This window comes from Austrofundulus limnaeus, unplaced genomic scaffold, assembly GCF_001266775.1.
Source record: "Austrofundulus limnaeus strain Quisiro unplaced genomic scaffold, Austrofundulus_limnaeus-1.0 Scaffold132, whole genome shotgun sequence".
Classification (NCBI taxonomy): domain Eukaryota; kingdom Metazoa; phylum Chordata; class Actinopteri; order Cyprinodontiformes; family Rivulidae; genus Austrofundulus; species Austrofundulus limnaeus.
This window is the reverse complement of record NW_013952534.1, coordinates 865118-889599: the sequence shown is the minus strand read 5'-3', so window position 1 is coordinate 889599 and position 24482 is coordinate 865118. Positions and strand designations below refer to the sequence as shown.

Genomic DNA, 24482 nt, shown 5'->3' with positions numbered 1-24482 from the left:
GAGCGAAGTTACAGAGGTTTTAGTAAAGAAATAATTTAGCATTTTTTTTCATTCTGCACAGGACAGACCATGATGGTACCATTAAAAAATGTTAAAAAATCTTAAGTTTTTACATTCAAAAGTTATTTTTTCTTAACTACCTTAAAAGACTTGTTATTGAATGTTTATTCTTTTGAAAAATTATCCAAACATGCATTTGTCACCATATATGTTATATAAAATGAGAAACTACACTCACCAGCCACTTTAATAGGTACACCATGCTAGTAACGGGTTGGACCCCATTTTGCCTTCAGAACTGCCTCAATTCTTCGTGGCATAGATTCAACAAGGTGCTGGAAGCATTCCTCAGAGATTTTGGTCCATATTGGCATGATGGCATCACACAGTTGCCGCAGATTTGTCGGCTGCACATCCATGATMCGAATCTCCCGTTCCACCACATCCCAAAGATGCTCTATTGGATTGAGATCTYGTGACTGTGGAGGCCATTTGAGTACAGTGAACTCATTGTCATGTTCAAGAAACCAGTCTGAGATGATTCCAGCTTTATGACATGGCGCATTATCCTGCTGAAAGTAGCCATCAGATGTTGGGTACATTGTGGTCATAAAGGGATGGACATGGTCAGCAACAATACTCAGGTAGGCTGTGGCGTTGCAACGATGCTCAATTGGTACCAAGGGGCCCAAAGAGTGCCAAGAAAAGATTCCCCACACCATGACACCACCACCACCAGCCTGAACCGTTGATACAAGGCAGGATGGATCCATGCTTTCATGTTGTTGACGCCAAATTCTGACCCTACCATCCGAATGTCGCAGCAGAAATCGAGACTCATCAGACCAGGCAACGTTTTTCCAATCTTCTCTTGTCCAATTTCGATGAGCTTGTGCAAATTGTAGCCTCAGTTTCCTGTTCTTAGCTGAAAGGAGTGGCACCCGGTGTGGTCTTCTGCTGCTGAAGCCCATCTGCCTCAAAGTTCGACATGTTGTGCGTTCAGAGTTGCTCTTCTGCCTACCTTGGTTGTAACGGGTGGTTATTTGAGTCACTGTTGCCTTTCTATCAGCTCGAACCAGTCTGCCCATTCTCCTCTGACCTCTGGCATCAACAAGGCATTTCCGCCCACAGGACTGCCGCTCACTGGATGTTTTTTCTTTTTCGGACCATTCTCTGTAAACCCTAGAGATGGTTGTGCGTGAAAATCCCAGTAGATCAGCAGTTTCTGAAATACTCAGARCAGCCCTTCTGGCACCAACAACCATGCCACGTTCAAAGGCACTCAAATCACCTRTCTTCCCCATACTGATGCTCGGTTTGAACTGCAGGAGATTGTCTTGACCATGTCTAGATGCCTAAATGCATTGAGTTGCCGCCATGTGATTGGCTGATTAGAAATTAAGTGTTAACGAGCAGTTGGACAGGTGTACCTAATAAAGTGGCCGGTGAGTGTATGTTTGACTTCAGTTGGATTCACTCAAAATCAAGAGAAAAAAACCTTTCAATCCACTTTACAACATATTTAGGAATCTACTTTGACTTGCTTTAAAAAATAATGTCAAAAGATTTTCCTTTACAGTACAAGTACAGCTTGAATGTACTATTTACAGATTTGCAGTGACACCATTATGTGCAGTTTGTTTACTTTCTGATTCAACTGCCTGTCGTTTGAACTGTGTTTGGTGGATGTAAAAATAAAGATTCTTAGCTTTGTTTTGATACCAAACATGTCCAGGTTCAACTCACAGATCTTAAGTTAAAATAAGTTAAAAGAAATAAAAAACGGAAAAAACTGTGTTGCCCCTGGTACCGGGGGCATGAGGCTCAGGGAACTATTATTGGGTTGACATCTACAATTAAACTTTTGGAGCCAACCTGGCGCTGTGATATCTGTATTTTAGCAACACTCGCACGTGGCACTTCGATCTCGAGCTTTAAATCAGCTGCATTCAAATAATGAATACACAAACGTTTGTTTGGTTGCAGCTACACTTGATTTTAAATTTTTAATCTAAAAAGGTTCAGGAAAATGTAGACGGTCTGTCAGACCAAATAAAAGCACTAACAGCCCTTTATCTGCCATTTTTACTGTTGTTCATCTACTCAAGCACAGAAAAACTGTTGACTGAAGCCAGTTGCAAATTTGCTGTTTCACACCGATGTCAGGTGTTTCCAAATTTTCCACTCTCAGTATGGAATTAAATGTTTTGTTGTCAGAGAAAACAATTACTGTTGTGTATGCAAATGGCCAAAACCGAAACATAAATGTTACGGTTTCACTTAAAAACAGAGCAGTGTAAACAAGACCTGAGAGTCATTCACAACACATACTCTGAGCGTGACATTTTGTGATATCGCCAAACACTGCTTATAATATTATTTTCAAGGCTGCAGCTGAAACTTCATTTTGCAATAGAAGATTATCTAAAACTCTGGCATGAAAATGCCTTCAAGGAATGCTAGACCTTTTATTTAGTTTACTTTCACAACTCACCTGATTTTACATAGCTAAAAGTGGTTTTATTTATAAAATAAATTAAACCACCTTTAGCTATGGGGGATTGTTTAGAAAACAAAACTGTGTGTCAGTAAATCACACCGGAACGAAACAAAAATCAGCCTGATGCTTATTTCTCTGAGGTGTGATTAAAAAAAATTGGCAGACAAACAGTGTACTTTCACCAAAGCCGCACATTCTTTATTGTCTTTGCAAACATCTCAGCCAGGCCCTCCATCTGGTCTGACCCACGGTGACCTCTCATTTAAGGCTAAAAGGTTTTCCCCACCTCTCTTCACTCTTTACCAAAACAGGCCCACCTCTCCCGGTACTTCACCGAAGCTGAAATTTTGTCATAACTCTTCTGTGAAACCCCACCCTCAGCGACACACATGTTAACACATACCTATCCCTGGCTAGACACACTCCCCTCCCCCCACCCAGGGATCCTTTAGTCAACTGAACCACTCTGTTGGTCTGCAGAAGGGAGTTCAGCCAAATAGTGCACTACCTTAAAAAAATGTACACTGCAAGGCAAGAAGAGTGTGTCAGTCTTGAACTTTCCTTTCATTCCTTTTTATTAGTGTCTCAGCAGAGAACTGAAAAATGAAACTATCCCCCTCACAAGGACAGAAACTCTTCACCTCCCTAATTTTTTTTTGTGTGTGTATCTATGTGCAGGTCTATTTTTCTGTGCAAGATTGTGACCTCACATCCCCTCCCACTGATATGCTGCTAGGGGTACCAGCTGTGTTCACTTAAGAAAAAAAAAACTCTCCCACGGGAGAGTCGAGTCAAAATCGCACATACAAATCCAAGGGTCTCCTCCCTGTCCTTGTCCAATAAATCAGTGCACAGCTGACATCATTGTTAAACAAGTCTCCTCTTTGCTCCAATGTACAAAAAAGGAGGAGATGATCAGCTCGAGGAGTGATTCAAGAGCACTCCACTTCTACATATTTGCCTTCTACGCTCACTTCCTACTCGTGAATGTGAAAAAAGAAAAGAAAGTCAAACAGGTTTGGTCTCAGAGTAATTATCTGAAGTGACAGAAGTCAAAGCAACAGGGGTGATTTGTGTGTTTTGGATGCATGCAAAAAGAGGGACACCCAGGGGGACAACAAAAGGAGGAGAGAGTGTTTTCTCCTCCCCAAATCTTAAATTATCTTTTAGAGAGGCCACTCATTTTTAGCAACGTGTAGCTGAGGTGTGATGACATGGAAATGGATGGTATGGCTGGCGTCCACTGGGTGTGTGTGAAATGTTTTGGGACTTCTTCCAAATAGGGGAAGAGAAGGTTGGCTTGTGCACAACACACTCTGTGTAGTGATTGATAAAGCTGCAATGGTGATGAAAAAATATCTTGAAAGGAGGTTTTTATGTTTCAAATCCAACTAAATTCCAATGCGCTATTCTTAGATACAACACAAGACTTGATCGAGAAGGGGGAAAACAACTTTATTACTGGCTCATTAATGACAAAAATCCCTTCAATGTATACCATTTGTTTAGCTATTTCCATGAGCATACAAATTGATGGATATCTATTTTAGGAATGCTTAAGATCTGTGTGACCGGTTCCTCAACAAGCAGCAGATAGATCCAAATCTAAAACAAAAGTAAAATTTTTGTCTTCCTACCACTTTTATGAAATGCATAAAAAATAATAATAAACTAATGATTAGGAACAACTTAGATAATTAGATTGAAAGGAAAAAGTATTATTAAGGCTGTCGCTAAAAATAATTAACCACCTCCAACAGAAGCATGTGGTTAATTATGGGAACACACAAAATTAAATGAGAGGAATGAGAACAGATGGAACTTCTCAGCATGAAAACTGTTACTGTAAAGGAATATACAGCTGTGTAATAAACTGAGTAGGGAAAACTGGGTAACACTATAATAACTACACCTTATTAGAGACTAATCATAGTCTTCACTTTAGAAGGCTTCACAAAAATACTTAACTGCCTTAACAACTTATTGATGCACTGCAGGATTAGTAGATTCAAACATTATCTACATGTCTTAACACATGCTATGAAAGTACATTTATATGAGCATTTACATACAGTACATATGCAAACAGTATATAGATTAGTTAATGAGTTATTAAGCATGAATAAAGAAGTAGTATGTAGTCTGGGCAGTAATTAGCCCTAAATGTACTACCAAAAATTGAATAGATATTTGAGAAAAAAAAAAACAAGTTTAATCAGGAGAGTTTCAGCAAGAAAGTCTTTTCAAACATTAACACAAAAAAACTTTAGTCCTGGCTTTTATGACTTTTATGAACACAGCCAAAAAAAATTTATATGTATAGGTAATACAAATGTAAATAATTATTTTAAAACTATCTTTATATACTATATTTTGTTTTGCTACAATTAGCAAAATGAGAAAATAAAGAAACTTTACAAGATGAACTGCGAAGCCTCAATTGGCCAAAATCCATTCATTCTTTTCAAAGTTTTAAAATTACACAACAGATAAACAGCATCACGTGATCCATTTTATTGGGTTGTTATTTAAACCTAAGTGGATTAAAAAACAACAAAAAAGTCTCTCTTGATCTAAAACAGCATCCAAGCTCCACTGCTTTAGGGGAGTAAACAACCCATTTTACTTGTTTATGGTAGCAATTTTTGTAAATAAACCTTCTATTTCAGCATTTCTCTCTTGTGCGTTTGCTTTTTTTATTTATTTATTTATTTTTTGGTGAGTTTCCTGCCCACTACCCAAGTGTGAAGTTACGCAGTGGAAAAAGATTGTATCCAACAAAAAGCAAAATCTTAACTCAGAGTAATTTAAATTGTTTCACAAGACACACTGCCTTTGCTGAGTGAGTCTTAATAAATGAGAGCCATTCTAGTTTTATTTTCTATCAGTTCACAAAACATATTTGAGTTATTTGACCTTCTTAATGACATAATGTCAATATTTACTTACAATGACATCACAAAAAAGAAAATAATAAACGTATATTTTGGGTTTATCTAAAGCCGTGCCAGTGGTGCTATTTTTTTCCCTCATCTGGATTAAAAGTAAGAACAGATACAATATTATCAATCCCATTAGCTCAGCAGGGGAGAAATTAATTAGGTTACATCAACTGGCGTAAGAGCAAATGGGACTATCCTCAGTTCACGTAACGTTTCCGTCAAAACACTAAAACAGACTGCTCTTCACCCAACGAGGTCAGTGACCTAATCTCTGAACGCAGTGCTTATTCTTGACCTGATGGAGCTGGGCACGTTAGTGTTTACACCAGCATCTCATGATTAAAATGAAGCTTGGGTGTCTGGTGAAAACATGATTTGATTACTCTACTTCCTGGCTGCCCTTACAAAGCCTCAGCAGCAAATGTTTGTCTGTAAGGCTGCAACGCCATTCTTCCTCTGGACAGCGGTAGCGTAAGTCAGATAAATATCTGGGGTAGTTTTTCTGTCTGGCTCCACTCATCTACACCGTTTGTTGGAGAAAATCTCAGTTATCGACCTGAAAGCACATCCCTCTGAGACATTAGAAGGTCAATCCAAGGCAGAGAAAACGAAATGGACAGAAGCAAACCCAAGATAGACTTTTAAAGTGACACAATTTTGACCCAGATTTAAACTGTTGACTTGCAATGTAAAGGAAAATCAATTGCTATTAAACTTTCCTCGACTCGACCAACGTCTGATTTACTGAGACAGTCACCACGTTTATGTTTGTTCTCCTACTGTAAAAACATTTGCTGAGAGATATGTAGGCCAGCCAGCAACGTAAGTGATCACAGACGGCTGGGACTTCGTGATGATAAATAAAAGCGACTGATAAAAACAGATGTGGTTCCATGTTAAGAGCTGCTACAACAGAGCAGCTTTGAAGTCAGTGACTGAACGACAAGCAAACCGATTATTGTGATTCATAACCGCTTTAAACCTTTGCGTGGGTCGGCTTCTGTGGTGAAAAGATACCTTGACAGATCTGTTTACTGTCCAAACCTGCCAGAGGGGAACAGTATTATTCATTTTGCACATCCTTTATATACTTTTGTAGCTTATGAGTCCCTCTGCAAACTAAAGAAGATTATTCTTTTCTCCTGCCTACTCACCTCCCTCCATTATCATTTTCTCACTTATAGTCTGGTTTGTAAATTTGAAAACCAATAAATCACATTTTTATCTTCAGGGAAATAAAAACAGGACAAAATAAACAACACATAATATAAGACTATTAATCATATATTTTTTACATGTATTAACATACACTATGTGAATAGTTGACCCTGTAGATAAGAACATTTTTTATCGCTGCACAAAAACTATTTAGAGTTTGAGGTTCAAGTAATCAGTGTTTCTAATTAAAGGATGTAAAATATATAAAAATGGCAACAAAACTGACCTAAAACAACTTAAACTGCCAGTATAAAATAAATATTATAACATTTTAACCATGTTTTAACAAACCACAAAGTCCAAAAAGGCAAAGTGATGTGATACTAAATTTTTGTTTTTTAAACAGATAAAATAAAATCTGATTTTTTAAAATAATGTAAGACCATGAGCAGCAATTGTTCACAAATAGGGTTTGACATTTTCTGTTGTAAAATGTGTCAAATAAATACCAAAACACTAAACAACTAGCTGTTCTTCACTTTTGGCTAATTATGTTGCACATTTTCCATGATTTGATATGCTTTTAGAATTAAATTTGTTTTCTTACGTTATTTTTATTCAAAAATAGGTTTGTTATCAAAAGAAGTCAATTGATTTTTTTATATTTTAAGAAAGAAAAAACATGTCTGCAAGTGTTTTGATTTTTTCACAATAATCCCTGCTTTTAGAGAACTTTTAATAAGCAAAATGAACAAAATAAGCAATCTCAACAAGTCATTTTAGGCTCTGTTGTTGTTCAGAGTCTATTTTTGTGTTTATTTTACTTTTGTTTTGTTTTGCTTTATTTAAAGAATGGTTGGTGATTAATAGGCCTGTCACGATAACAAATTTTGCAGGGCGATTAATTGTCTCAAAAATTATTGCGATAAGTGATAATATTGCCTTGTGACCATTTTACAACTAATAACTATAAAAGCGTAATATGTAAGTGTAATAAATCAATAAAGTTTCATTTTTAAACAAATGTTTAACAAAGTGGACTCTCAGTCTCTAACAAAAAATGCACTTGAATAAAAAAAAAAAAAGAACAACAAAATGTAAATTAAACACCACACACAACTAAGACAGTAAATAAACAATATTAAAGAGCAGCATCTCTTTAGAGATGAAGCAAACTACACAGTCTGGTATAATCCTATAAACACGGTTTATAGGATTTGAAAATGAAGTGGCCAAAATAGGTTAGTTTATAATTAACAAACTAGCCTATTTTAGTCACTGGCTTTAAGAAAAGCACACTTAATTCAATTTTAAACTAAAGCACACAGTGAGTTTAATATAACAGATTAATCCAGTTGTTTAGTGAAATAAACAATCCTTAAAATGACATAAATCACAGCAGCTGGATTCGAATAATACTTAAACATTTTCATTCATTAAAAAAAACATGATTTTGAAACAAGGCTGACTCTAAGAAACTTTTATTTAAAGTACCAAACACTTCCAAGATCCTAAACTTCTGGTTTTAGCTAACTCGCTAACGCTAGCTAACTTTGGAGCAGCTCAGCATCCGAGCTGGGTTAGCCGCTCCGTTAGCCTGAAAACAAGCCGGCTATGCTTATTGTTTGGCTGTAACAAGCGAATAAAAACATAAAATTCACTTTTTTACCTTGTGCCGCTGTGTCTTCCAATGATGTTTTAGCGGTAGCTTTGGAGAAAAGATAGCCCGAAAGGCAGAGCAGAGTCGCAGCAGTCCTGCTCCAGTCCACAGCCCACAACATCATTGCAGATGTGTGTGTGAATCACAGCAATCGGTGTAACTAAAACGAAGTAAAAAATAAAAATAAAAAAGAACAAAAATGTTTCGCCTTATTAAAACTCACTGTCGGTTCACAGCTGTGTTTATTCCGCAAAAGAGGCGACGCTCCATGTTCTGCAGCAATAGAAGTCCTGGTTTTCAGCCCGTAAAGCTGTGTTTCATCGTGCATCCCCCAGCCCTTTTTTTCTCAGGGTCAGGGAGGAAGACGGCCCTGCTCCTCTCTTGCCCCAGAGCAGCACCAACAGGCGGCTTGCTTCACGCGCAGCACCGCAATAATCTGTGGAGATACAGCGACATCTGCTGGACAAATATTGTAACTACAAGTTGTGTTTTCTTAAAATTTCTTTTTTTGTTGTTGTTTTACACATTCTTACAATGCATAGTAGTGTATAGTTCTCATTACTTCTCAAAAATCTAGACTTTAAGGCACAGAAAAAAGTTATACTTTTCCATTGCTTGAGTATAAAATCATGTGTCATACACATTTAGCTCAGTTGTATAAAAAATAATAAAAATACCTACAACAGCCACTATTCTTTCCTTTCATTTGTTTGAGAGTTAACTACGTCTAATTAACTACAAAACTTAATGATTTTATTTGTTACATCATCACTTTTACTTATAACATTTTATTTATTTAATTTTTTTTGCATTGACCCTAACAGTTGCGTACATTCTGTGGCTTTACTTTTACACTTTCACGGTTTCATTGTGTTCACTTTTATCCAAAACTAATTACCCAAAAGTGACACCGGAGGGCAATATAGGGTTCCCTATTTCTGTGGAGTTTTAGCTCCATAAATTTCTTCTTTTGACAACTAATTTAACAACTAATAATGTTCTTTGCCCATGTTTGGATCTGTTGAGAAACCTGCAAGACGTCGCGCGTGGTTTAAACCCCCATATGTTGACCGTTCTGCGCATGCGTTAAAATAATAATGAGCCGCTTTGGGTTTTATTTCATTTTTCTTTTCTTGCTAGTGAAAAGTCCGAGTCTAATTCTTTTCCTATGTTTCGCCATTTTTGTTTACGTTCACTACCGAACGCGATAATCAAAGAAAATAAGTGAAAATGGAGTAAAAATACGTCTGATATCATGTATTTACAAACACGTCACGGTACTCCCGGCCTTGTCTCGGCGGCTGAGGCGTCGGTTCAAGTGATGGACTGTGCTGTTCTGTCCCGGAGGTCGGGCATCAAAAAATTGGGTCAGACGTTACGGAGCAGAGATAAGAGTGGCTGGATGGGCGATAAGAGGTTTCTATAAATGACAGAGAATGACTGCAAGCATCAATCTGAAGCTCCTGACTGCGAACGAGGATCCACCCGAGCTGGTAAGATCTAATGACTTTATTCTGTTAAAAAAAAACTTCATATTATTTTCTTGCTTCAGCAGGTGAAATAAGAACAACTGTGTTAATGTTTGTAAAGATTTTCTTATTAAAAGCATTATCTGTCGATGTTTCTCTAAACCTTGATTTTAACTGAACTTAAAAAATAAAATAAACTTGGGAAAAAAGATTATAGCATCATCAGTATTTGCACAGAAAATTAAAACAAATGTCATAAACAAAGTGAAAATAGTAAAAAAATGTATGTATGACGCATAATGAAGTTCTGCTTTTGTTTTTTTAAATACAAACTTTATCTGAAGATTTAACACATCTTCTTACATACATTACATCACATCACAGTTTATATTCTTTACAACCAGACAATACATTGCCCTGCAAATACCCCCAATAAACTGTTAAAACAATCGTATACATCCATAAAGGACATCTAAATGTTGAAACAATCCCAAAGCAAAGATGATTTGCATCTGAGGTCCAGTGTTTTATCTCTCCTGAGTCTTATGTTCTTGAACACAGCATCACTTGTGAATGATTTTTGTTCCAGATTGACTTAAGCTGAACTGAAAACCTAAAATGTAAAATACTGATGCAGTCGGACTAGAGAGACACTTGTTTGTAGGAACTAACCATCCCTACAAATAAGCTGCTGACCTACATATGAGAATTTGAAAGCATTATCGTATAATTTTTTTGTTTTGTTCTGTGTGTTCTCCACAGTTCTCCTCTGGTGAGCCTCTGCTCTTCACGCCAATGGGTCTCCTCCTGTCTTCTTGGCTGCGTGGCAAAATTCCTGACTGCGCTCCTCCATCTCCTTCGGCCTTCCTTCCACTCGCTGCCCCAACCTCCTCACGCCTCGCACTCACTCTGAACTCCAGCCCAGTTTCACCTGCAGACGGGCGCTCCTGCTGGAGCTCTGTCCACCGCTCTCCTCACTTCCTGCTCTCCCCTTGCAAACAGGAAGCAACGCGCTCACCCACTGAGCTCAGCAGTGACGGGACGAGGGCGGAGGTGGGGGTGAAGAGCGGCCTTCATGTGTGGGAGCTGATGTGGAGCCCCAAACACAGAGGAAGTCATGCAGTCATTGGGGTTTCAAAGCAGGACTGTCCTTTGCAGGACTCTGGGTATAAAGTTCTGGTGGGGGGAGACTCTGAGTCCTGGGGATGGGAACTTAAAACCAATCAGCTCTGGCATGGTGGACAAACTTCTGAGTGCTACCCAGGTAAAAAGACGAGGAGTTGTCGGAGCATTTTAAAACCACAGTCTTCCAGTTCTGCAAAAGAGGCAGAGACGCCTCTTCTCATTCCTGAGCGTGTCCTGCTGGTCCTGGACGCCGACGCAGGGACTCTGGGATTTGTTGTTGACGGCAGCTTCCTCGGCATAGCATTTAAGGACCTTCCGAGTGGGGTGGAATTATTCCCAGCAATAAGCAGCGTGAGAGGAGGAGCCAGCATACGACTACGCTATCTGAATGGAACCACACGTGAGTATTACAAAACTTTCAGTATCATGAAAAAAAAAGAAACAACAAATTTAATCTAAAATATTTTGTTTATCATTTGTTCACAGGTAACCCTCCGGCCCTAATGGCTTTATGCGGACTGTCAATTCGTCATTATTTAGACCGGCGGAGACAGAATCAAACAGAAGAACTGCCTCTACCACCTTTCCTCCGGCACTACCTGTTTTCATGTTTCTAATTTTTATGAACAGTACATGCAAATAGTGTTTCACTTTACTGACTAAAGACTTTTAATGCATTTCCAGGTGATTTAATAAAAGCACACGATGAATGGTGCAACAGCTGTTGCCTCACAGCAAGAAGGTCGCTTCCGGCCATTGTGTGTGGAGTTTACATGTTCACACAAGTCAAAACATGCATGTTAGATTAATGGGCAAATTGCCCCTAAGTGTAAGTGTCCTTGTGGTGGACCTCTCCAGGGTGTACCCTGTCTCTCATACAGTGGCCACTGGAGAAGAGCATGACCCGAAAATAAATAAATAATTAAATAAAACTGTAAAGAAAAGGAAATGCAGAAAATTATCTCCAGACAAAATATATATTAATTTGTTTATCTTGTAAACCTTTTTTATGCATCTGTGAATATCATTAGAAAATTGAGACTTTTGGTAATGTTTTGTAAAATTAGGAAACATTTTACGTGATAATAAATATTTTACATTTGAATAAAAGTTGTTTTTACTGTTTATTTATTTATTTTTTACATAACCAGTACAGCATGAAAAGCAAGAAATGGGTTTGCATTAGTTTGCATTTTCCTGCCTCATGTCTCCAGTGCATCTGGTGAAGAATATTTCAGCTATATCTCAATGAAAAATAAATAAATAAGAAACTAAACGGTTCAATTATGTGAATTTTTTTATCCTTGTTTAGCCATTGCAGATATAAAAACTAAAATCTGTGTTGATGCGATTGTTTAAAACTCCATATTATACAGTATTTCCCTTACATGTTTACTCCGCTCAGTTCGCTGTTGTCATGACAACGAAAGACAAAGAAGCCTCGGTGTAAGTTTGCATTTGGAAATGGGTTTAAGTGCAAAACTTAATTTTTCTATAGTGTGAAATAAAGCTTAAGAGTAAATTTGTGACGAGTTGGTGTTGCTGCTACTAAAGCCCAGCACATATTGTAAGTACACTTAGTTTTATTAGGTGTAGCAGTGTAAACCAAGTTTAGCTAGCGTACATTAGCTTAAGTTTAGCTAGCGTACATTAGCTTAAGTTTAGCTAGCGTACATTAGCTTAAATGTACTAACCACCTCAAAGTTCACGTAAAACTTTATTGAAAATCAAGTTTCAATGCAACTAAAGTCGTAATAAAAAAAACTAAATTAACAGTCTGAATTAATGGACAATCTTCGCTTTCTTGAGGTTTATATTGAGTCTTTAGCAGCCTTTAGCTTTAGCAATTATCTGACTATGCACGCGCTAGTGTTATATCAAATTGAGTGAACCAGAAAATTTAGTGACCAACAAAGAAAGAATTACAAAAATGGAGAGTTGTAAAGTAACTAAGTACAAATACTTTGTTACTGTACTTCAGTAGAATTTTTGGGTATCTGTACTTTACTTGAGTAATTATTTTTCAGCCCACTTTTTACTTCTACTTCTTACATTTTCATACAATTATCTGTACTTTCTACTCCTCCTTACATTCTTCAAAAAGGCAAGAAGTAAAAAGTTGTTTCTTTTATTTCATTTTTACTTGTTTTCATTCCAGCTTCTTATTGTAAAAAATAAATACTGTCTTGTGCCTCCAAGATAGAGTGAATTTAACTGTGGTTGAATTAGAAGTATAAATATATAAAATTCTGTTTCAGTATTAGTTTGTACACAAACAAATCATGTCACACAGGACATAAACATTAAAATAAAAGGACTGCACTTAAGAAGTATTTGTATTTCATGAACTATATTATTGCATTTGGCCGCAGCCCTTGGATAGATTTTCATTTTGGAGCAAAGTTTTGGGCAACCTTGATATATAAACTGAAACAGCTAGACTAGTGCATCCTAAATTTAAAATAAATTACGTATTTTAATGCAACAGTCATTTCTACATTTTTTTTTGGGGGGGGGGGGGTCACCTCCTAATAAAGGTCATTACAGAAAATCTTACTGCTCATTTTAAATCAATACTTTTACTTTTACAGTAAAAAATGGAGTGTTGAATTTGCAGTGTTAAACTTTTCAGAGTTAATTTCAGCTCCCCAAGTGTTATTTTAACACTTTCTGGGTAAACTGACATCCAGTGTTGGTTTTAATTCACAGAGTTGATTTCATCAGTGTTGTCTCAACTCTGGACAGTGTTAAATAAGCTCCGCCCACTGTTAAGTCTTGATAACACTTAACAGTGTACTTAAGTACAAAAAATATCAGATACTTTAAGACTTTTACTCAATTAATATTCCTAAAGGAGACTTTAACTTTTACCAAAGTAATTTTTTGGTAAGATACTTGTACTTCTATTCAAGTATCACTTTGTGGTACTTAATACAACTCTGCAAAAATTATAAGTTTGAAATTCCTAAAATTTAGTTTTTCTCTGTCTATATTAATTAGAGATCCTGACTGAATAAAAATAAATGAAACCACTTAGATAAAAACTAATTGCAGCTGCTGCCTGGCCCTTAACTGGTCTGCCAGTTTCCTTTCACTGTTCCTCGTACAAAGCAAAGCATAGATTGAACAACGCTGGTTATTACCAGGCTAGCTGAAAGGTGTTAACATGCAAAATAATTGATGGTCTATTGACACCCCCCACATCAGATATCATTTAAAAATAATTTACAACACAATCTATAGGAAAGAATGATGATTTTTTTTCTTTATTAATGTTTACAAAGTGGCCAGGTAAGACACTTCCTAATGTGGGCATTCAAGAGCATATTTACTTGGATTGACCCTTTTTTTTTTTGCAGAGTAATAATGGCAGCAGCTCCAGAGGATCCGAGAAGAGGAGGGATAGTTTTTGGGGGTCCTGGCAGAAATGAAGATGAAGAAGAGGAGGAGGAGGACACTGCTGCAGTAAGATGCTCATATTCACCAAATGAATCTGTAGATTTCTGTCAAAAAATGAACATGCATGTATTCACATGATATTTTTCAGGTCTTATTGAGTGTTTTAGTACAACATGGACAGGTGGGCCTCTGCTTTTATGATAGTGAGGACTCTTCTTTACACTATATGCCAGATACATCTGATAACCATGAACTCCAGCTCTTGGACAGAGGTAAACAAACCACTTGCCTCGAGTAAAATGTCAGCATCAACATTAATGTACACTCAAACTTACCTTTTTATCTTACGACGGAGTATTAGGACCACACGAGTTTTTTTTAGTTATTATTACGAGATTAAAGTCGTAATATTACGAGAGTAAAGTCATAATATTACGAGAAAAAAGTCATAATCATGACGTGTCTATTTTCTGTTCCTCATTTCCTCCTTATTTTCCCCACACCTGCTGTGTACAGCCATGTCTCTGTGTTTATAAAGTAGTCAGTGATGACTCAGGTACTGTTAGATTAATAGCTTTCATCCAAATTAGCTACGTGACGACTAAATCCGTCAATGCATCCATTAATTAGCTACAATACGGCTTCAGTTTATAGTCGTTTGCACAATTTCCAAGTCCTGCTACTGATAACTTGATGCTAATGTGCTAAACGATTAACTATTTATTTATAGCATTACTAAAGAACAACTTGACAAGTTGCTCAACATTCCTCATTTTAATGCAGTGGTAACTGCATGCTTTTTTTGTGTAAAAGCTACAATATTATGACTTTTTTCTCGTAATATTACAACTTTAAACTCGTAATATTACAACTTTAAACTCGTAATATTATGACTTTAATCTCATAATATTATGACTTTATTCTCTTAATATTATGACTTAATTTTTATATGACTTTAATTTCGTAATACGTATTATGACTTTATTCTCGTAATTTAAAAAAAATTTAAAAATCTCGTGTGACCCTAATACTCCATCATATTATCTATCTTCACTCTTAAAGATTAAATAATAGATGTACTTCTAAACTAATATTTGACTTTAACGTTCATGTCACTTTATTTACTTGCTGTTCAGTGATTCAGGAGGTTAAGCCCCATGTGATCATTACTAGTGCAAAGCAGGAACGCTGCCTGACTCACTACCTGAAACAACTGGGTGAGCTTTGCAAAACAAAACTTATCTTTGGTCGGGGAAGTGGAATTGAAAAAATGTTTTGATGTGAAGTGGAACACGCTGTTTTTTTGGGTCAAGGGAATTTAATGAGATTAGAGATGTTTGACACTGTAGCTAAGAAGAGTGATAAGGAAAAGAGTGATTGTAATGTTTCTGTGTACTACTTTGACATGACATTTAAACGTGTCCTCTGATTTTTTTAATTTTTTTATTTCAGGTTCCAACCCACAATACAAGCCAGAGGTGGTCACTTACCCAAATGCTGACTTTGGTAAACAAATGCTCATCCACTTAAATTTTTATACCTTTGCTACTTGCTGGCAGAGGTGGGTAGTAACTAGTTCACTTTACTTGCTTACATTATTATGAAGGATTGCTACATCTTGAATAAAATTTTGAAATGCTGTACCCACTGTAAGTAACTTCACTAAAGAGCAAACATGTTTTAACCAGAGTTACACTTGAAAACATGTTCAGCTGGAATTTATATTGTATTTATATTGTTTATTTGTATTATTTTCTTCGTGTTCGTCTTTAAAAACACCAGAATTTGCACATAACTTAATTTTTTTATCAGTCTAATGACATCATTTTAAAATATTAATTCTGACTTTATTGTCGGTTACCCAGTACTCAAGTAGCCCATTTACAAAATACTTTTTTTTCTCTTACTTGAGTAATATTTTGGGAAGCTAATTTTTACTTTTACTTGGGTAAAAACATGTTGTGTTTATGTAGTGCTACTTTTACTTAAGTACAACTTTTGTGTACTCTACTCACCTGTGCTTGCTTGGCTGTTATTTTAGTTTATTATTATTATTATTATTATTATTATTATTATTATTATTATTATTATTTTACCACAAATACCTTTTAATTGTGTTTTAATTTTGAATGTTTTAGGCCTGGAGGTTGGTAAGCAAAGACTGCTCTGTGCCCATCTGCCTTTCCTTCCAGGCAGCATTTCAGATAGAGACAAAATGTCCTATCTCACCTCCTGTATCACTTTTGATTCACCCCTGATGGTGAGCCAGCTCACTGTGTACCATCCTACCTTCCATCCTCTGCAGAAGCTGATCTTAAACCACTTTGCTGCATTTGAAAATGTTTGTTCATCTGTTGGTTAGCTTAGGGCAGTTGGAGCTCTGCTAAAATGTCTGGACAGGAGGAGAGTGGGAGTAGAACTGGAAGACAGCAGTGTTGGAGTTCCAATTCTGCAGTTTCATGCCTACACACTGTGAGACACACAAATACACAGTTACACTCACACACATATGCACTGGACTGCAATAATCTTTCCATAAAAAGGGCCTTTAAAGACTACAAGTTTTTGGAATGCATCTGTGACTAATTGTTTTCATTTGGAAAGGATGTCTACCCACATGCCAAAGCTGCTTAATGTGATTCAGCTGTATGTGTGAATGAAAGAAGTTCTTCCTCTGAAGCTTTTGTTTCTTTTTAATATAGTAAAGGTGTGGTGTACATTGACAGAGACACTTACAGGTAGGTTTCTTATACAGTGGACAAAATAAGTATTGAACACGTCAACATTTTTCTCAGTAAATATATTACTAGAGGTGCTAATGACATGAAATTTTCACCAGATGTTGGTAACAACCCAAATGATCCATACATACAAAGAAATCAAACCATAAATGTCCAGAAATGAAGTTATTTGTAATAATGTGGAATGGCACAGGGGAAAAGTATTGACTTACACTTACTGAAATTTATCTAATACTTTGTACAAAAGCCTTTGTTGTCAATGACAGCTTCAAGACGCCTCCTGTATGGAGAAAGTAGTGGCATGCATTACTCAGGTGTGATTTTGGCCCATTCTTCCACACAAACAGTCATCAAATCTTGAAGGTTTTGTGGACCTCTTCTATGAACTCTGATCTTTAGTTCTTTCCATAGATTTTCTGTTGGATTCAGGTCAGGTGATTGGCTGGGCCATTCCAGCAGCTTTAGTTTCTTTCTCTGAAACCAACTGAGAGTTTCCTTGGCTTTGTGTTTGGGCTCATTGTCTTGCTGAAATGTCCAGCCATGTTTCATCTTCATCATCCTGGTAGATGGAAGCAGATTTTTATCAAGAATGTCTCTGTACATTTTTCCACTCATCCTTCCTTCAATTATTTGAAGTTTGCCAGTACATTATGCTGAAAAACAGCCCCACACCATGATGTTCCCACCTCCAAACTTCACTGTTGGTATGGTGTTTTTGGGCTGATGTGCAGTGCCATTTGACCTCCAAACATGATGTGTATTCTGGCATCCAAACAGTTCAATGTTGGTCTCATCTGACCAGACTATATTCTCCCAGTATTTCACAGGCTTGTTTAAATGTTGTGCAGCAAACTTTAAAGGAGCTTCAACATGCTGTTTCTTCAGCAGTGGAGTCTTGCATGGTGAGCGTGCATACAGGCCATGGTAGTTCAGTGCATTACTTATTGTTTTCTTTGAAACAAACATACCTGCTATTTCCAGGTCTTTCTGAAGCTCTCCACAAGTGGTCCTTGGCTCTTGGACAACTCTTCTGATAATTCTTTTCACTCCTCTGTCAGAAATCTTGCAAGGAGCACCTGGTCATGGTCGGTTTATGGTGAAATGATGTTCTTTCCACTTCTGAATTATAGCCCCAACAGTGCTCACTGGAACCTTCAGAAGTTTAGACATTCTTCTGTAACCGATGCCATCATTATGCTTTGCAATAAGGTTGTGAAGGTCTTGAGAGAGCTCTTTACTTTTACCCATCATCAGATGGTTCTTGTGTGATACCTGGCCATCATCTGGGTCTGAGCCAGCTGATATTAATTTGCACTGACAAGGGGCAGGCTTGCTTTCTAATTACTGAGAAAGTTCAGCTGGTGTCTTGTCTTTCCATGCCTTTTTACACCTCCCTTTCTTCATGTGTTCAATACTTTTTCCCTGTGCCATTCCACATTATTACAAATAACTTCATTTCTGGACATGTATGGTTTGATTTCTTTTTATATATGGATCACTTGGGTTGTTACCGACAACTGGTGAAAATTTCATGTCATTAGCACCTCTAGTAATATATTTACTGAGAAAAATGTTGACGTGTTCAATACTTATTTTATTCGCTGTATATACGTATTTTATAAATTAGCCTGGTCTCCAATTCTGATCCTCACATCTCCCTCTTTAGTATGTTTTTTCTTCTCATTCTGACATTCCTGATATTAGTAAATTGGTTAAGTCCTGGGCACTTTATTAAACTCATCAGAGACCTGATGAGGACACTTTTGTTTAATAGAGAAAAGTGTCAAACATGCAGGGCAGGTCTAAGAACCTAGTTTGTGAAAGACGCTTCAACAAAATAAGGCAGTTTAGTTCAACATGTATCAAGTAAAAGCGTGAGTTTTCTTTTTCTTATTTTAAACCTTGTTTAACATAGAAGATAAGGATTTTGTATTTGTTCCAGTGTACTCCAAATTTTCAAATCAGATCTGCACCCATCAGTGTACAAGCTAGAGTCCGGTGAAAAGGAAGGGCTCAGTCTTTATGGTACGCAGATCAGATAGTAGAAATTCAGAAATTACTGTCTTTCTTTTTTAAAAGTGTTTAAAAGAAATCCTTTTCGTTGTTCTGTTTTGATTTTGCAGGAATTCTAAATCGCTGTAAAAGCAAGTCTGGGTCCAAACTTCTACGGTAAATAAAGCTCTTCTAAGTCCATTTACACAACATGAAACCACATCAGAAGTGATTTTTATAAATCAAAATAACAACGGAATGAATAATTTAAATGTGTGGCATTTCAAAGTAAAGCCACCAGGCTTTTCTCTTTCTCCTCTGACAGGCAATGGTTTCAGCGTCCTACTCAAGAACTGTCAGTGCTACACAGAAGACAGGAAGTGATCCGTTTCTTCACTTCACCTCGACACTCTGACATCCTGAAAACCTTGCAGTCCTCGCTGCGCAACATCCGAAACATACCAGTAACATTCCCTGCATCCGCTCCCCCTTATCACCATTTACAACCAAAACACCATCATATCGTCTACCTAAACCAGGTTTACACAAATGGATTTGTGTGTTTGTGTGCACCTAGAGTCTCCTGCGTCGCATGTCTCTCTCTAACACCAAAGTGACTGACTGGCAGAGTCTCTACAAGGTTGGAAACTGTATATTTTTACTCTAAGACTCCTTGCTGTAGAAAAATTCTGCTAAAGGCTGACAAATCAGTGTTGTTTCTGTTTATTTCTCAGACGGTTTACAGCGCGGTGTGTATCAAGGACACAGTGCGAAACCTGCCTCAGTCCGTTCAACTCTTTCACGATATCAGTGAAAAGCTGTCTGATGATCTCCACCACATCGCCAATCTCATCAACCGAGTTGTGGGTGGTTATTACACAAGAAAAACAGTCATAACTTTTAGGATTCTGGCATTTTTAATTAGCAGATTAAAGTAGACAGGGTTGGTTGAGTTCTAGTTGATGAGTTCAAGAATGTTTTAGGTGGATTTTGAAGTCAGCTTACAGGAGAATCGCTTTACCATCAAACCAAACGTCGACCCTGCCATTGATGAGAGTAAGTCTTATTACCCGTTCAGTTAAACACTGTTTTGACCTAAGCTCTGCTCACTCCATGTCCTCCTGTTAGAGAAGAGAAGGATGATGGGACTGTCTGACTTCCTGACAGACATCGCCAGAAAGGAGCTTGAAAACCTGGACTCTCGTATCTCCTCCTGCTGTGTCATTTACATCCCCCTGGTCAGATGTTTACCTCACCACAGCTACTGCTCAGTATTTTTAATCTGTGCACAAAAAGTGATGCACATTTTCTATAAATATGTATCAAATATCTTACAGATTGGATTCCTGCTCTCTGTGCCTCGGCTGCCTAACATGGTGGAAAAGGAGGATTTTGAAATGGAAGGGCTTGAATTTATGGTATGTTTATGATCTTCAAATGATCAAAAGATGACTAAATTAATCCTCCTGCTGTCTACTTTTTCTGTACTGTCAACATTATCATTGTATTTGTCTATTCTGTATGTATGTGTGTGGGTGGATTAGTTCCTCTCAGGGGACCGACTGCATTACCGCAGCCAGAGAACCAGGGAGCTGGACAACCTCCTAGGAGACCTGCACTGTGACATTAGAGGTGTTTTGTTTTCCTGCGTATATCAAACACCTGATAGTATTCCTCATATCTGCACAACTTGATACCTTTCTTGATGGTTCTGTATCTCAGATATGGAGACGGCAGTGATGACCCAGCTGCAGAACACAATCCTGGAAAAGAGTACTTCTCTTTATCAGGTTGGTGTCTCTCGGCACATCTAGGTTACTGTGTTTAAAACCTGACTCCCACTCTGAAGACATGATGGTTGGCCTCAGAGTAACACTATTAACGTGCGCAGGTGGATTTTGTTGTGACTCATTTTTTCTTTGCTCTGTTTATTAAAACGATTCTCAATACTGTGGCAGATTCCTGTCAGCAGCTGTAAAATGTGGATCTTATAGACAAACGGTATATTTTGAATTTTTTAATGACAAGAAACACACCAATTTTTGTGGTTTTGGTCAAAGTCTGCCCATTAATTATCAGGCAGCGTGTGAATGACTGTAGTGTAAAGTGCTTTGGAGTCATTGGAATTGATATTTAAAGTTCAGACTATTTATTAAGACATTTGTGTTCAATTTTAGGTTTTGGACCTCACTGCTGAGCTGGACTGTCTGATGGCTATGAGCAGCGCCTCCCTGGAGTACAGCTACACCTCGCCTAAACTTACCAGCCACAGAAAGATTACAGTCATACAGGGCAGGTACAGATGATTTAGATTATTAATTTGAAAAAGCTTATGATCAAAAGAAACAAGATTCTGCATAAAAATGACTGAAATTAGCTTCCTTTGAACAGTGGCCGGGCTCAGCCTTAGAGATAATGTGATAAGCTCGGAGTAGAGCCACTGCTCTTTTTGCATCAAAAGGAATTAGTTGAGGTGTATTTGACAAGTGATTAGGATGCTTCCTTGACACCGTCCTTTAAAATACACGTATTAACCTCAAGGCTCACGGGCCAAATGTGGCCAGCATTTTATGTGAGAGTTTCAGGGATGTATTAATGTCTTAAAATAAGCTGCTTTAAAGCCAGCATTCACCATAAACTACATCTCCCATAATGCATGTTGATTATTTTACCTGTGAAATGACAGCATCCCACCTCTAGGTGGAGGTGCACAGGGTTCAAAAGCCGTCAGTCAAGTAAATTGCCCTGTAAAATCTACACTTTTGCTGTCTGCTTTTGCTGTGGCCTAGTTGTACTGGAACTGGGAATTTCACACTTACAAGTTATAAATTTAAACTGGAACACCACTCCAGTGGGAATTCCCTGTGGGAAACTGGGAGAGTTCAGAATTCCAGATGGCAGCTACTTACCACAACTCGTCAGGGCGTAAAACTCTCTTACTTTTACTTTTAATAGTATTTCTGTTTTATTTATTTCACATTTAGTCAGTCGTACACATAGTACTTTTCAGTGTTTATAAGAGGATGTTTAAAACACTGTTTCTATGCAGGAAATACCATGTAATTCAATTCAATTCAGTTTATTTACATAGCACCAAGTCACAACGTACATTGGCTGTGTCCAAAACAACAGGACAGGTCCTCCGAAGGTCGAATTTGTCGGCCGCATACGTCACAGCGCCGCGACGAAGGACGTCCAAAACGGAAGACTCCTCCGATGCGTCCGACAAATACGTCCTTCTTTTTCCCCGAATCGAAGGACAGGTCTGATGGATCCTTCCCGGCCCAGCATATCCCATAATGCATTGCGGCCCGACCGGAGATTTTTTTAAGCTAGTAATGGCGGACGAAGCGAGAGAAAAGAATACGTTTTAAATAAAAATATGGTGATTTAAAAATTAAAAAAAATTAGCGGTTGTAATTCTAATACTTTTATCATTTATATGGACATGTTTTTAAATATTATTTTTTCGTCATAAAAAACGCAAAATAAACATGAACCTACAGCGGGTCAATTAGTTCTTCAAATGATACTTTTAAGTTAATTTTATAGTTTTGTGATATTAATAATGCTAATGTATTGATATTTTTCTAGTTTTGATTTAAGTTTGCTTGTTTAGCGTCGTCACAGTTGCTAGGTGACAAGACGTACGCCGGGGTAAGGAGGGGAGGCTAGACCGTCCAAATTCACAGCCTCTTTTTTTCCGGTCTTCCRGGTCTACCAAGGACCCGGCCTGCCGAGACCGGGGAGTCTGCCTCCGGAGGACCCGGCCTGTCGTTTTGGACACAGCCATTGTCTCAGGGCATTGTACATGAAAAAGAACAATCTAAAGAAGAAGCCAGCAGATTGTGTTGAATCACTTCAAGACAGTCTCCCATCCTGAGCAAACGGTGGAGAGGAAAAACTCCCTATTAACAGGAAGGAACCTCCAGCAGAACCAGGCTCAGGACAGGCGGCCATCTGCCTCGTGTACTAATGTAGAGCTGTTATTGTTTATTAGAGGTCCTCCTCAGTCACAGAAACAAGATGAGAAATGTGACATTTTGTGTTTTTAATCGAAGTTAAAGGGCACCTATTATGCAAAACTCACTTTTTTCATGTTTTTAAACTTACTTTTGGGTCTCTACTGCTTAGAGAAGCAGTCCAAACACCAAAAAAATGCACCCAGCTGTTTTTGAGCTGTAATTAATTGTATTTATAGGCATCTGGAAGCATGTTTTTTCTCAAAGCACGTTATTCTAACGTCACAATAACAGTCACCTAGAAACCTAAACCAGAGTCCAGCTCCTCATGAGGCAACCCAAGGTTAAGCTGCTTCGCCCACTTCTTCACGGGACGATAGTTCTGCTGTTTTTACAGCAGCCATGGAGAACAGAGATGCCTGGATTAATAATATTTTTATCTTTGATGACAGTGTTCTAACAAAATTGCCAAAGAAAGCTGTAGTTTGTGAAAATAATTTCACTTTGGAAACTTCTACCATGTCGGGGGGCGGAGCTAATGTAAACAAACGGTTGGGACGGGGTTTCCACAGCAACTTCTGCATACAGCACGATCTGGAGAGAGCTGAAGAACAGGAAGAACTGAAAAGGTGAAATTTCATATTTTGAGATTCTTTTTGTGAATTAAATCAAATGAACATGTTTTGTATAGCCCACAGATGGATCCTAACTTGTGCTAGGACCCCCATATTATGTGCCCTTTAAACACGAAACATTGAAGTTACTTACAGCTGACCTTTTGAGGTACCTGTCTGTTTTTATTGATCTTCCAGACATCCACTACTGGAGTTGTGTTCCCCCGTGTTTGTGCCCAACTCCTTCCAGAGCTCTGAGTCCGAAGGCAGAGTCAAGATTATCACTGGTCCCAACTCCTCTGGCAAGAGCATTTACCTCAAACAGGTCTGACTGCAGCCTGCGCGTACATCAACAACAGCTGCATTAAGAAAGTGTTTTTTATTTTTCTCTAGGTCTTTTGCTTCAAAATTATTTTGGGGGAGACAAACAAATAAAGAAAAACTACTAGACGGCACTATTTAACAAAAAAGCTGAAGCTATAAAAATGTGTGACCAAATAAATAATCATCTAAATGATTTTGTATTACCTAGATTTTAGTCAGATATCTCGGTTGCCACATGGTATGACCAAAATTGTAGAATTTTAACAGGAATAAAGAAAATGTCTTACGCTTCAGTCTCCAGGCTTTGAAAGAAAACCCTGACATTTTTACTACCAGATTTAACATCGTGTAGTAATCCGTTCTCTGTTTGGATTTCTCCAGGTGGCTCTGATTGTGTTCATGGCTCTGATTGGCTCAGACGTCCCGGCGAAGGAGGCAGAGATCAGTTTGGTGGATGGGATCTTCACCCGCATGCAGAGCAGAGAGTCCATCTCTGTGGGCCTCAGCACCTTCATGATAGACCTCAATCAGGTACCCCTCTCTCTCTCTCTCTCTCTCTCTCTCTCTCTCTCTCTCTCTCTCTCTCTCTCTCTCTC

At 37.8% G+C, this 24482-nt stretch overlaps 3 protein-coding genes across 5 annotated transcripts in view; 2 read left to right on the top strand and 1 right to left on the bottom strand.

Moving 5' to 3' along the window:
- The window catches only part of fam171a1 (family with sequence similarity 171 member A1), a 46515-nt gene extending 37856 nt beyond the window's left edge, over positions 1-8659 (bottom strand). For all 3 annotated transcript variants that reach the window (XM_014015650.1, XM_014015651.1, XM_014015652.1), the window contains exon 1: positions 8270-8659. In XM_014015650.1, the coding sequence (XP_013871104.1) occupies positions 8270-8384 (115 nt within the window). In that variant the 5' untranslated portion in view covers positions 8385-8659. The remainder of the gene's footprint in view (positions 1-8269) is intronic.
- A 658-nt stretch (positions 8660-9317) lies between these two features.
- LOC106522555 (SPRY domain-containing SOCS box protein 1) lies at positions 9318-11964 on the top strand. Its single transcript, XM_014015595.1, has 3 exons — positions 9318-9753; positions 10492-11254; positions 11341-11964. The coding sequence occupies exons 1-3, from the start codon at positions 9697-9699 to the stop codon at positions 11469-11471; spliced, it is 951 nt and encodes a 316-aa protein (XP_013871049.1). The 5' UTR covers positions 9318-9696; the 3' UTR covers positions 11472-11964.
- A 2372-nt stretch (positions 11965-14336) lies between these two features.
- Positions 14337-24482, top strand: part of msh5 (mutS homolog 5) — a 15570-nt gene continuing 5424 nt past the window's right edge. The window contains exons 1-19 of the mRNA XM_014015592.1: positions 14337-14525; positions 15390-15470; positions 15706-15759; positions 16392-16513; positions 16616-16725; positions 16956-16991; positions 18937-19019; positions 19118-19163; positions 19312-19450; positions 19564-19626; positions 19721-19849; positions 19970-20042; positions 20115-20224; positions 20324-20404; positions 20531-20618; positions 20709-20776; positions 21164-21282; positions 23761-23887; positions 24268-24417. Of these exons, the coding sequence (XP_013871046.1) occupies positions 14378-14525; positions 15390-15470; positions 15706-15759; positions 16392-16513; positions 16616-16725; positions 16956-16991; positions 18937-19019; positions 19118-19163; positions 19312-19450; positions 19564-19626; positions 19721-19849; positions 19970-20042; positions 20115-20224; positions 20324-20404; positions 20531-20618; positions 20709-20776; positions 21164-21282; positions 23761-23887; positions 24268-24417 (1827 nt within the window). The 5' untranslated portion in view covers positions 14337-14377. The remainder of the gene's footprint in view (positions 14526-15389; positions 15471-15705; positions 15760-16391; positions 16514-16615; positions 16726-16955; positions 16992-18936; positions 19020-19117; positions 19164-19311; positions 19451-19563; positions 19627-19720; positions 19850-19969; positions 20043-20114; positions 20225-20323; positions 20405-20530; positions 20619-20708; positions 20777-21163; positions 21283-23760; positions 23888-24267; positions 24418-24482) is intronic.